The following is a 13,406-nucleotide window of genomic DNA, read 5'->3' on the forward strand; positions in this document are numbered from 1 at the left end:
AAAGAACAGGCTTACAGAGGGCGGAAGAGACCATGGGCCTGGGCTTGAATAATTACACAGTGAATATTGCTTTGGGATCCTTTGGGGTGTCCAGGGACACAAAGAATACAAAGCTTCCCATCACTATGGAGAGGAGGAGGAGGATGCATGGAATCTTCCACGTTGGAACTTCTGCCTACGGAGAAATCTTAGACTCTGACAGTCCCATTGCTCTCCTCATTGGAATCTCCCCTCAGAAGTCTCAGTTAGTCTTGCAAGGGACCTGAGTTACTCCACTGTGTTTGGTGTTTGCCAGGCATATGGGAGTGCAGCAGGTTTTGGCACAAGCACCTTTCTGAATGTTTGGTCCTGGGGATGGGGATTTCAGATTGCTTTGTTTATCTATAGATGTACACATAAATGGGACAGTGTGCTGTGTTCTTAGGAAGCATCAAAGCATCTAATTTTGTAACTTTGAAATAAAGTCTGACCCATACCGTAGTGAGAGAGCTGACTCTAACCGAGTATTTCTGTGTTTTAGGCAGTAGAAGAGCTGTTTAACCTCATGCAGCTGTTTGTAGCTCAGAGGCCAGACATGAGAGAGGAAGAGATAGAGGACATAAAGCAATTTAAGAAAACCACCATAAGCTGTTACCTGCGCTGCTTGGACGGACGCTCTTGTTGGACAACTCTCATAAGGTACAGACCTGTGCTCATCCAGCAGCTCAGCTGGAATTCCATCCTCAGCCTCCTCCCCATGAGCAGAGCTGTAGTTCCAGCTGCTCTTGTTGGCAGTTGTTACTTTGGAGCAGAAATGCGATGTAGAAATTGTGCCTGTGGGACAGTTTTATTGTATCGTGTCTTCAAAGAGTGTTTCATTTCTGGTCTTAAGAAGTACCGCTGAAAGTGCTGCTTGGGCATTCTCAGCAGAGCTATAAATTGCCTGTGCATGTAGGTCAGGGCTGGGGTTTTAAATGGAACTGTTGGTGCCCTGAAACCCTTGTGGAAAGGACAGGCTGTGTAACACAGGAGGGGCTACATGCACTCACTGGCACTTAACCTGTCACAGAGCACAGCTGCCTTGTCCCAAAAAATCTTCATGTTGAAAGAAACCATTCATTAGCATAATCCTTTCCTTTCTGCTCTGCTGTAAGCATAAAATATTCTGCTAAAAATGTTTTCAGACATTTAAAAGGCCAAACATATGCCAGACTGAATCTATTTAGGTGTATCATTTAAGAAGCATTAACTTCTGTCTTTCGAAGTACATAGTTTTCCACATTTTTGAGGGGTTGTATGGGAAATATTTCTGTTAAGGTTATTTATAAATTATTTTCCATAACATAAAGGAGGTCAATGGCAGAGGCATTTTTGAATTAAAAAGTTGGGGAGGGAAATAATGATGAGAAGAATTATGTTCTTTTGGGGTTTCTTTGTTCTTTTGTGATTATTTTCCAAAATAACAGCATGAGTATAACAGTTTTAAGCTTGGGATGTGATTTTCAGTGTTCTCAATGTTTGGATTTTTTTCCTAGTGCCTTCAGAATATTATTAGAATCTGATGAAGACAGACTTCTTGTTGTGTTCAATAGAGGATTGATTCTGATGACTGAGGTAATTACTTTGTTTTTTAATTAGAGCAAACATCTCACTCTAGTTCCCCTGTCAGCTTTAATAAGATTTCTTTTTAGTACTAAAAAGATCAGGAAATTGTTTGCTTCTCAGGACAGAGGGAAAATCACCAACAGATTATGCAGAGAGGAATAAATCTATCCTTTTTTGTTGTCATTCCTTTTATTACAGGTAATCGGGAATGAATGGCTGAGTGCAGTCACACAGTTGTTAGTAGTTAAAAAGTGCTAAGGCAACAGGTTAAAAACCAGAAATAACTGAAAGGGTACTCAGCTGCAGTTGTGGTTAATACTTCTGACCCTCCTGAGGCAGTTCTCCTTTTCTTTCCCACCTGTTGTGCCTTTGTTTTCAAGGAGTGGTCTGAAACACAGAAACTCGATCTCTTTCTGATGGAACTGAACCTAAAATGCATTTCTGGAGCACATCTAATTGTTGTCAAAGGGGATTTGGTCCATGAGACCAGACCAGAATTAGTTCAAAATTGAATGGAAGAAAATGAAACAATGCACCTCTGAAATGGACACAGTTGGAGTGTCAAGCCCCTGCTCCCAGCAGTTTCACTCTACAGATCCACATGTCCTGATGAGTGGAATACTCTGGATTCTATTCAGGACTTCCATTTACTGAGGTGACGGATGAGAATCTGTGTTTGTTAAAAGCACTGGCAGTGCTTCATGGGGCAGGATCCCTTTGAGAACAAAAATAAAAATCTGGATGTGTTGGAGAAAGCATAAAACCAAGATTCAGTTCATTCTTGGCACACGTGGAACGGTGCATTCATGAGAGATATTAAACTGGGAAAATCCATGGTGCAAGACAAGTGGCTCAGAGGTAATTGTGGCTGTGCAGAAAATGGGATTTTGGAATAGGTGCTGCAGGAGGGGGCAGCCAGCACAACTGGAAGTCATCAGGACTTGGAGCAAACATCTGTCAAGGATATTTAGTCTGCCTTTAGGCACGTGGCTGGACTGGGTGATGCTTTCAGGTTGATTCCAGTCCCATTTTTATATGGTTTGTATTAAAAAATCTCTGAACTCGTTTTATGTCACTGGTTTGCATTTTCTGGGAAAAAGTGTGGTAGAAAGAGCTGGAATTACAGAAACAGTGCAGTGCTATTTGAAAATTGAGTTTTCAGGAGCTTGTTATAAATATAAGCCTATAAATTAATTAACTGTAGTTAATTACTCCAGGATATCTGTTCCTTTTTGTTATGAAAATACTCCATCCAGTAAACTGCTTGTAAAAACTCAAGAACTGGGCTATAAGATTATCCATGTGTGAAATGTAAGTAGATTAAGGTACATACATAGAGATGTACAAAAAGAATTTGGTTTAGCTTAGTTAGCCCTCATCCATACTAACAGTGGATAATTAAGTTTCTGAAAAGTGTGTAAGAGAAAATGAATTTATCCTGTGTAAAAGGAATTAGATTAAATTGATGCTACTTTACAGCTTGAGGTTAGCTGGCCTTATATTGTCACTTGTTGGCTGGATTTTGCCTGGTGACAAAAAACTGCATTAAGGAGTTGTCACATCCAGGAAAGTTTTCCACTTAGGCTGTGTGTCTTTTGTCTTCACTGTAATATAAAAAGGGCCTGGCAAGGGTTTGCGTTCTAGGGACTGAGGCTACTGTTTCTTTATCTTTCTAATACCCCAGCAGATTAAATATCTTCTCTTACATCCTGTGCTAGAATTTTTGCAGTTCGGAAATGAGTTGCTTTTCCTTCCCAGTATTTCTATAAATCACAGATGCCTACAAGGTATAAAAGGAGAAGTAATTCATCTGATGCACAACCATATATCCTTCAGCAGCATTTTGAAAAATGACTGGCATCCATCTTAATCCTACCTTTTTTCCCTCAAATTCATGTATGCCTGTCTTTGTGCACCTCTTGTATCACTTAGTCTGCTGGCAACGAAAGTTTGGGACTACAGGGATATAGAAATACTGTGTCTCAAAGGACGCTTTGTTCATCGGGTTGTAGATAAAGGTGTGAAAACTTGGTAATGATTTTGAGCTGGTAACACAAACCTTTTACCTTGAAAACAAATGAAAAACTTTGTGATTATATCCAACACCTTACATTTTTTGAGTATAAAATACCTAGTTTGAGCATAAAATAAATGTAAATGTATCTGCAGGATAAAAAGAGGAATACTAACAAGTACCTTAGTTGGGCAACATAAAGTTTTGGCCTTTTTTCCTTCCTTCCAGTCCTTTAACACATTGCACATGATGTACCACGAGGCCACGGCTTGCCATGTGACTGGAGACCTGGTAGAGCTTCTGTCCATTTTCCTTTCGGTTCTGAAATCCACGCGTCCATATCTGCAAAGAAAAGGTATGATTATAACTCTAGGAAGGATTATGCCTCTTGTCTCTAAATTAATTTTCCTCACCCAAACCCTAGTGTTTTGTCTTGCTTGTTAGCTGTTTTTAAAAACTTGCTGTACAGTAGAATATGTTGGCTGTTAATGGATATTAAATTGTTACTTATTAAATTACTTATTGACTTAATACAAAACTAGATTTCATAAATTTAATAGCAGTAGACCAGTGAGATTTAACAGATTTCCTAGATGGATTAAGACCATGGTAGAGGAAAAAGAGATTCCTCAGCAGTGAAATTCTGTGCTTTATTTAATGAGCTTTTGAGCCATGAGCTAAGCAGCCTCCTGGGATGTTTGCATTTGCAGATGTGAAGCAAGCTCTCATTCAGTGGCAGGAGCGGATTGAATTTGCCCATAAGCTCTTAACTCTGCTCAATTCCTACAGTCCTCCTGAGCTTAGAAACGCCTGCATTGGTAAGTCCTGGCCATGCAGGACCTGTCCTGCGCAGGCACCTGCTGTCAGATGGAAATGCCAGAGCAAGTGCACGTGCTCTGCTAGAAACTCTGGAGGTTGGGATTGTTGGTGTGATACGGTCAGGGCATCAGTACTGCTGTTCTTACTCCAGGGAGTTCTGGGTTTGTCAGGCTGCACTAAATACTCCTGTGTTCAGTTAAGGCACGCAGGCTGGGAGCACAGAAAGGTATGGGTCACTTCGTGACACTGATTTGCCACCTGATAAGGGGCATGACTGAGGAGTAACTCCTCACTTCAGGTGTCACTGAGTTCAGAGTCAAATCCCAAGTCTGACATTTAAATTCAAACATGAACTAAAGCTCCCCTCAGATGGGAGTGTGGAGACCAGGTTACTCTGAGAAACAGCTTTTCCTGTTCAGTTTTGTGATTCAGTACTGTGAAGTGTAATTGTGGAACTAAAGTTTAAATAGCTTGTAGAAGGGAATGGATTTGGTTTTCAAAATGTAAACACAGATGATATATACAAATGCCTCTCTTGCATTAGGGGAGCTATTTCAGAAAGGTCCAGATTTTTTCTAGTTTTGGCTTTTTTAATATTTAATAGATTGCTGATAAGGCCTGACACTGTGTCCAAAGTATCTTTTTTTTTGGTGTGATTTGTATGCATTTCCCCCTACTTTGAGTATTTTCTCACTGTCCTCCTAACTGCTGCTGGTTCCCATTTTCCAGGTGTCAAACCTGCTCTGTTAAAGAAGCAGCAAAGAGGGTAATTTCACTGAGGTTCTCATTCTCCCAGCTGGCCCCTCTCTGGTGGCTGCTGCATCACTGGGCAGGGTGTCTCCCAGGGGCAGAGGTGAAGGGAATCGGGATGGAGTCAGGGGTGTCACTCAGGTGTTGCTCACGGCGGAGCTGCGGCAAAAGGGATACGAGAGAGAGTTTGCAAATGCATGAGCCTTAAGTTGAACTGTTTGCTGTTGAGAAATAACAATTTGTAATAGCAAAAACAACTTTTTGTTTGTAGATGTCCTCAAGGAGCTTGTACTTTTAAGTCCTCATGATTTCCTACATACTCTGGTTCCATTTCTACAGCACAATCATTGTACATACCACCACAGTAATATCCCAAGTAGGTATTTCAGTGATTGTATTTTGAAGTTCTCTTACACTATTATTACTCTGTCGTGTTCCTTGCTGATGTCAAATATTGACCTTTTTAATATATCCCTATTTTATCCGAACTTACACTACAGTGTCTCTTGGACCTTATTTTCCATGTCGTGAAAATTTGAAATTAATAGGGGGGAAAAGCAATATTCGTCCTCCGCGTCCCGAACTCAACATGTGCCTCTTGCCCACCATGGTGGAAGCCAGCAAGGTATGTAAACAAGTGGTCCTGTAAAGAATTATTTCTCTGTTGTTTTCCCATTTTTATAAAAGTATTGGAAGAATCCAGTAGTTCAATGCATTTACCTTTTCTTTGTAAACAAAGCATAATTCTTCTTCAAGATGTGTTGTCCTCATATACTCCATTCTGGATGTGCACTTCAGAAGCACCATTTCCCTGCCCTTGGGGATACACAGCTTCAGATTGCAGACGCCATAAGGGTCTGGGCCTTGTGGTAGGAAAAAAACCCCATAGCACACATTTTGGTAATTTCCCAGTCTGTCTGTGGCATTTATAAAGGAAGTTGAGGCACCACCCAGGGATTGTCCAGATGGGTTTCACACTATTGTAAGATCTATTGCCAGACAGCCGAGGCAACCCCGCAGGTTCCGTTAGAGTCCATTCAGCTGGGACTGAGGCATAACCTCCTATTTGTTTGGGTGAAGTCCAGTGCCTGAAATGTCATAAAGGGCTTTAAGTCTTTTCACTTCCCATTTTCCCTTCTGTGGGCTTCCTGATGGGATGCCAGCTTTGGTGGGGCTACTCCGTAGTGACTTGTCACGTCCCGTTGTTACAGCTGCAGCAACGGTGGGATTCAGCTCACGTCACTTTGCCTATCTAAAAGGTCAGCATCCAGCTCTTCCTGGGGCTCCTGGCCAGAAATAGTTACCCTGGGAAGGAGAGAAAGAGCTCCCCTCCTTCCTGTCCCAGGCACCTGAGTGTGGATGAGGCGACTCCCTCTCCACAGAGTGCAGGGAACACCAGTGACTAGATTTTAGATAGCTAAAGTCAGGTCAGGTGAATCCCACCCAAAAAGGAATATGTATGGACAATCATTTGAAGCAGGAGAACTGGTTACTTGCTCTCCAGTAACTGTGGTTCTTCAAGATGCTTTGTCCACACAGATTCTGTGCTCCTCCTGCTGTGCTAATTCCGAGTCCTGTCCTAGGGGATTCTTACGGGTGAAGGAATTGAGTGGTGGTTGAAGCCGCCATACCCCTTGTGCCCTCAGGTACAGTGGTCGCAAGGACACACTGGGTGCAGGCACAGCCCCAGTGGACACAGCTATTCAGAAAGAATCCAATCTCCTGCACATGGGGCCTATGTGCACGTAGATGGGAATCTGTGTGGGCAACACATTTCGAAGAAGCACGGTTACTGTAGGGTAAGTAACCCTTCTTTTTTAAAGCTTTCAGAATGATGCTGTGTCTATTTGTGCACCATCAAATTGACTGTGTAATCCAAGTGTTTGAAAAGATGTTAGAGAGCCAGAAACTGTCTCTAGTGGGTCTCCCCCTCGTGCATCCAGAAGTGACAATGCATAATGTAAATATCTGGACTTAAAAAGTTGTCATATTACGTGACACAGTATTTCATCCTTTATATCGAATTCCTAATACATTAGGAAGGAGAATATTTTTAAATCTCTAGAACCGCATCCACAGTCACGTTGCCCTGCGGTTTTGCATGCTTGTTTTTCATTCAGTTGCTTTGTATAAAGTTGTGGTTTTTTGCCTGAGTTTTAGAGGTTTCCTCTTGGCTCTCTGATGCCATTTTAAGCTTATATACATCCAAAATGTTAAAATATCGACATATGTGTATCACTGGAAATTCTCCTCTGAAGATTGAGATCTTGAGAAAATTCTGACGTCTACAGATCACAACTGACAAGTTATGATTTGAAAAGCAGTAGTGTGTATATATTTAGGTGTCTGTATGTGATACAAAGTTACTGCATTCTTTTCTTGTCCTCTTCAAGCCCTGGTATTTGCACAGCTTTGCACCCTCTTGGTGTTGGCTCAGAACCCTCCAGTAAGAGATTTTCCTGGCAGGGAATTGCATTTACCATCCCTCCTCCTATCACTCCCTGGTGCTTGCCAAGGGCTGGGTGAGGAGGCACCTGGAGATTCCCACTGTTTTCCGGTAGTCCAGGATGAAATATTGCAGGGCAAGTGACAGGCAGGGAGATGCTCAGGGCAATCTGGGAGCTGTCCTGTGGCTTTGGAGGTTAAATGAGGCTCTCTTAAATCTTCAGGGCAAAGACGATGTTTACGACCGGATGCTGCTGGACTATTTCTTCTCCTACCACCAGTTCATCCACCTCCTGTGTCGAGTTGCAATCAACTGTGAAAAGTTTACTGAAACTTTAGTTAAAATGAGTAAGTGTCAATTTGAAACAGACAAAAGATTATTTTTTCTGTGATAGCTCTGAGTCCTTTTCCACTAAGTTTTGTATTCAGAGATTTTAGGAAAAAGCAGAGCTTGTGAAACTTGTTGTGTTTTATCCACAAAACTGTTCATATGTTTATAAGAGAGTGCAGCCTTATGCATATGACTGAAATGTTTTGGGCCTGTCCAGAAAAGAGCTGAGGGAACCACTGAGAATTCAGTTTTATTGTACATTTAGAGTTTAAGATAGGACTCACCGAGGCTATTTCTGGGTGGTTGACAGTTTAAATGGCTTTGGATCAGATCCTGAATCCTCAGCATCTCAGCAATGGCAATTAATTGATAATATTTCAATTTTTGTATTCCCACACAACCCCAAGGGCGAGTTCCTCAGTATGCACAGACCTCAGTGTCACACCAATAATCTCATCCAAGGAGCAATGAGAGAATGACCTTTTTTCCCATAGATCACCCATCTGCTTGTTGTTGGTCACACTTTTCCAATGTATTTATTAAATGGACTGTAAAAACCTCACGGACACTACAGCTTTCTGGTCATACAAAATGCTTGGAATGTGATCCTGTAAAATGACAGGGCACCTTGGCGCGGCTTTTCTGAGGAATTTGTGTCTCTCCCATGAAGTTCTCCCACACTGACCTCTTCCCTCATGCCACTGCAGGTGTCCTGGTTGCTTATGAAGGTTTGCCACTTCACCTTGCGCTCTTCCCCAAACTCTGGACTGAGCTTTGCCAGACTCAGGTAAGAGTCAGAGCCCACGGAATGGAAACACAGGCAAAACACACTGAATGTGGAACAAAGAACCCACAGTTGTAACTGGCGGGTGGTGCCTAATAAAATACTCTGCCTGTGTTACTGCCGTCTGGGAAGCCCCGCTAAATCAAATATGAGAATCCGCTAAATTCTGATTGCTCCCTGTATCCTGCAGAAGCTTAACACAGCAACTGCCCCCAGTAATGGTGGTGGGTGTGCAGAAAGCACCTCATTTTGCCTCTGAAATTCCAGCTTTTTATGTAGCACAAACACTGGGATGGTGAAGGGACAATGAGGAGGTGTCGAAGTCTGGGTGTGATTGCGGAGGGCCTGTGGTTGGCTCATGGATCAGGAGGCTCTGTCTCTTCTCATACACACTGGTGGGGATAAACTGGCCTTTCTGGGGAAGGAACTTCATCTCGGGAAAGTGGGAAATAAGAATTGTCAGTAATTGATTTGTACAATTTACTGGCATCTGATAGACTGAACTATTTCTCAATGGGCCTGGCCTGCAGTTCTGGTGCTGACTCTGCCATCTTCTCTCTCCTTGCCAGTCTGCGATGTCCAAGAACTGTGTGAAGCTCCTCTGTGAAGATCCAGTTTTTGCAGAATATATCAAATGTATTCTGATGGATGAAAGGACCTTTCTTAACAACAACATTGTCTACACCTTTTTGACCCATTTCCTTCTCAAGGTACATGGTCTTTTAGCAATAATTATTACTCCAAGGAATGCAGGCACTGATGGTGCTTCATTTTAGGATGCTGTTTTCACAGTACCAATTTTTTGTGGCTTTTAAAAAACTACTTTGTTTCCACAGGTGCAAGGGCAGGTATTTTCTGAAGCAAACTGTGCCAACCTAATCAACACTCTAATTACAAATCTAATAAATCAGTATCAAAGCCTAGAATCTGACTTCAGCAACCAGAGAGTTGAAATTTCCAAAGCAAGCTCTACATTAAATGGGGTGAGTCTTTTCTAACAAACACGAGGCAGCTCATTTCCTACAGAAACTCCTCAGTGCCCTGTGCCAGGTGTTAGGCACTCCCTGCCTCAGCTGGGCTCCCGGGGAGGGCATGGGAAATTGGGAATATTAACCTGACTGTGGGGAGCAAAGTTTTAACAACTGCAGGAGCATTGATAGGGATGCTGTAACCCAGCAAGGTTTTGGGTCTCAGCGCAGCATTGCCAACGCCAGGACAGATCTGTGTTAAGGTCAGCAGAGGGTGAGTGGGGAATTTCAGTGCAGTGAGTAGCTCTTGAATGGAATTTTTGTGCTGTTCAGAGCACAAACAGCATCTCCTTATTGCACAGTCTCTGTGTGCAAGATTCATCAACCACCAGTTTGAAAGAAGCCTTAAGTTTGTTTCTCTATTTCCAGGACCTCCGAGCACTTGCCTTGCTGCTTTCGGTGCACACTCCCAAACAGCTCAACTCAGCCCTGATCCCAACTTTACAAGAGCTTTTAAACAAGTGTAGAGCTTGTCAACAACAGAGGAACTCATTACAAGAGCAAGAAGCCAAAGAAAGAAAAACTAAAGGTTTGGTGTCGCTCTGATGAACCTTGTATCAAATTCATGTAATACGTTGTTTTATCCCTGCAGGGTGGGCCGTTCCTTGGCTCCAAATCCCAGTAGTACACAAAAATACCATCTTATTACGGAGCTAAAATTTGTGAATTGCACAAATTGTCTGCAAGGAGATAAGTGTTTATTGAAGTGCTGTGTTTAGGGTGGCAATGGGAGCAGTGCCTGTTCCCTGAGCACGTTCCCCTGTCCCTGCAGATGACGAAGGAGCCACTCCGGTGAAGAGGCGGCGGGTGAGCAGCGACGAGGAGCACACCGTGGACATCGGCGACATCAAAGCCGAGCCCCGCGAGGCGCTGACCCCCACCAGCACCTCGGACAACGAGACCAGGGACTCCTCCATCATCGACCCGGGAACGGAGCAGGACCCGCCCTCCCCCGAGAACAGTTCTGTCAAGGAGTACAGGATGGAAGTGCCCTCTTCGTTTTCCGAAGACCTAATGCTGGCCGCGCGCGCGCAGCACGCGGAGGAGCAGCCGGGGAACGGGAAGTTTGAAGAGTGCAAAGAGTTCAAAGACCTGCAGGCTTCCAAGGATTCCATGGGAGCCGAGGAGGACTCGGAGTTTCCTTCCACGTCCATTTCAGCGGTTTTATCCGACCTCGCAGACTTGCGGAGCTGCGATGGCCAAGCCTTACCATCCCAGGACCCTGAAACTAATTTATCAATCAGTTGTGGCCATTCCAGAGGACTTTTTAGTCACATGCAGCAGCATGACATTTTAGACATCCTGTGCAGGACCATTGAGTCTACGATTCACGTGGTCACACGGATATCCGCAAAAGGAAACCAAGCTGCTTCTTGACATTAGATGGAGCATGTCTGCTTTTAAGTCTTTTTTTTTTTTTTTTTTTTTTTTTTAAATCCTTCTTCCCCCCCCAAAAAATGCTGTTTGTATAAGTTTTGCTTATTTCTGTTTTGTGCTTCAGTTTGTCCAGTGCTCTCTGCTTGAATGGCAAGATAGATTTATATGCTTAATTCTTGGTCAGGCAGAACTCAAGATTATTTTTTTTAAATTTTATTTTATTTTGCATCTACCGTACACTTTCTTAAAGGGCAATCAGATAATGGCTATGTTTTATGTAATTAAGAGTTCACTGTAGTGGCTTTCATTTAATATGGCTGTCTGGGAGACAGGGCCTCCTGGCCCTGTATGATGTAATTTAAACTTATGGCATTTTTACTGTGTATAATATGGTGTCCTCTGTGCCAGTTTTGTACCTTATAATCGAGGCAGATTGCCTCAGATCGCTGTGGTTCTTATTATCAAAATTAAGTTTACTTGTATACTAAACAACCACAAGAAATTTGATTCTGTAAAGAATCCTCTTTAGCTGTGGCCTGGCAGTATATATATGGTGCTTTATTTAACAGAATACCTGTGGAGGAAATAAAGCACACTTGATGTAAAATTAATTGTTTTATTTTTATTGACATGATCAATTGCTATTCTGTGCACTTCATTAAACTGATTGTGATGACTTTTCATTTGTTTATAATATGTTGCTTCAGTCTTTGGATTTCTCAGCAAAGAGCTTCGTAAGTGAAACAGCAGCAGAGAGAAATGATGGTCAAAGGTTCAGATTTGATGTAAATGCTGGTGGCTTGTTCAGTGCATGAGTGTTCAGCCACACAGTGGAGAGGGACTGGTGCTTGGTGTTGGGACACGAAGTGCTGTCAAAAGCCTGTGGAACTCGGCCTCTCATTTCCCTTATTTGAACATCTCTTATATGATTTTTCCCCTGCACCATTTACAGACTTCCTTTCTTTTTTCCCTCTGCTCGATCTGGCTGTGCTCCCTCACTTTTTGACAGCTTCTGCACCCCTGAAATGACTTTATCATCTCCCCCATTATACCTCCCCCTGTTATTTCTGAGTAGTACCACTTTCCTATGTGACCTTTTGGACTGTCAGTGCTACTGGTTTTAATATCTGATTAAACTCCATTTTCAGCTTCATTTTCCAGTTGCTCAGCTCATTTTTTTTTCTATTGTCTTCATTTACCTTGGTCTTTTATCTTTAAATTTCTGTCATTCCATCTACCATTCACTGCAGTTTTGCATCACTTGCTGCTTCTGTTTTGCTCCCTTTGAATTTACTCTCAGTGGTTTTTAACTTTCTGTAATTAATTTGTCTCTGAAGTTTACAAATTTATATTCCCATTTGTTTAGCATTTTTATCCTGTATTTACAGACACTGCTGACACTGGTAAGCGCTTGAGTTGGTATCCTCATTATTCAGAACTGAAATATTACAATGGTTTTGTTCTCTTTAGGACTAATTTTATTATCTTCTCTGATTAGCGTGCCCCAGACTCTAACTCCAGAGAAATCATCAACAGCTTCTAGTCAAAACTTCTACAATCAAAATGTCTGTCAAGGAAAACACTGGCCTATGGATCCAAACCTGAGCTGCAGCAGCTTTTGTAACCCTTTGGGTGAGTAGTTCTCTTAATCAACCTAATTAACACTGTGCCGCCAGTTGTTGGGATGTTGTCTGAGCAGGTGCCTGCTGCTGGCTTTAGCAGGTCCTGCAGGATGGGATCACACCAGAGTTGTGGCATTCTGGCCTTGGGGGTGGTTTGTTTTAGCTCATTTTCAAGCAGACCAACTATAAGCAGTACTTGATAATGATTTCATAAAGGCTACATAAATACTGCACCATAGATCACGTCAGGATTACCAGAAATATTATTCTTACTGCTCTTCCTTTACCTCCTAACCCTCCTTACTCTTGAGTATTCCCGCAGTTTTTACAAAGAATTTTTTTGCAGTAGTTTTTTGAACAGAAGCAAGCAATACCTGCACAAATGCGTTTGGCTTTTCCAGGTGTTTGTTCTCTGTCTCCCTCACTTTCCATGCTCTGTAAGTCATGACTTCTTCCATTCCATTCCATTCCCCTTCTCTCACTTTAAATCAGTTTTCTGGTTTGTGTTTTTCTGCCTTCAAAAACGTTCCCTTATCCCCTGCGTTTGAAAACCCTTTACCCCTAAACCCTTTAATCTTCTACTGGCTTCCTCAGTCTCGTAAAGCTTTGATTTTCTTCCAGATTTTATCCCACTTCTCATTTATTATTACTT

At 42.4% G+C, this 13,406-nt stretch overlaps 1 protein-coding gene across 8 annotated transcripts in view; it reads left to right on the plus strand.

The window, feature by feature from the left end:
• USP34 (ubiquitin specific peptidase 34) overlaps positions 1-11,813 on the plus strand; it is a 110,886-nt gene extending 99,073 nt beyond the window's left edge. For 5 of the 8 annotated variants that reach the window (XM_066177867.1, XM_066177870.1, XM_066177869.1 and 2 more), the window contains exons 69-81: positions 521-678; positions 1,515-1,593; positions 3,827-3,953; positions 4,309-4,416; positions 5,439-5,543; positions 5,668-5,792; positions 6,814-6,966; positions 7,837-7,960; positions 8,651-8,730; positions 9,297-9,437; positions 9,564-9,710; positions 10,125-10,284; positions 10,528-11,813. In XM_066177867.1, coding sequence (XP_066033964.1) covers positions 521-678; positions 1,515-1,593; positions 3,827-3,953; positions 4,309-4,416; positions 5,439-5,543; positions 5,668-5,792; positions 6,814-6,966; positions 7,837-7,960; positions 8,651-8,730; positions 9,297-9,437; positions 9,564-9,710; positions 10,125-10,284; positions 10,528-11,132 — 2,112 coding nt within the window. In that variant the 3' untranslated portion in view covers positions 11,133-11,813. The remainder of the gene's footprint in view (positions 1-520; positions 679-1,514; positions 1,594-3,826; positions 3,954-4,308; positions 4,417-5,438; positions 5,544-5,667; positions 5,793-6,813; positions 6,967-7,836; positions 7,961-8,650; positions 8,731-9,296; positions 9,438-9,563; positions 9,711-10,124; positions 10,285-10,527) is intronic. The other 3 variants (XM_066177871.1, XM_066177872.1, XM_066177873.1) reach the window with 1 other exon arrangement.
• The last annotated feature ends 1,593 nt before the right edge of the window (positions 11,814-13,406 follow it).

The sequence above is a fragment of the Chamaea fasciata genome, unplaced genomic scaffold (assembly GCF_029207755.1).
Source record: "Chamaea fasciata isolate MVZ Bird 193981 ecotype frontalis unplaced genomic scaffold, bChaFas1.0.hap1 SCAF_3, whole genome shotgun sequence".
In the NCBI taxonomy this organism is placed as follows: domain Eukaryota; kingdom Metazoa; phylum Chordata; class Aves; order Passeriformes; family Sylviidae; genus Chamaea; species Chamaea fasciata.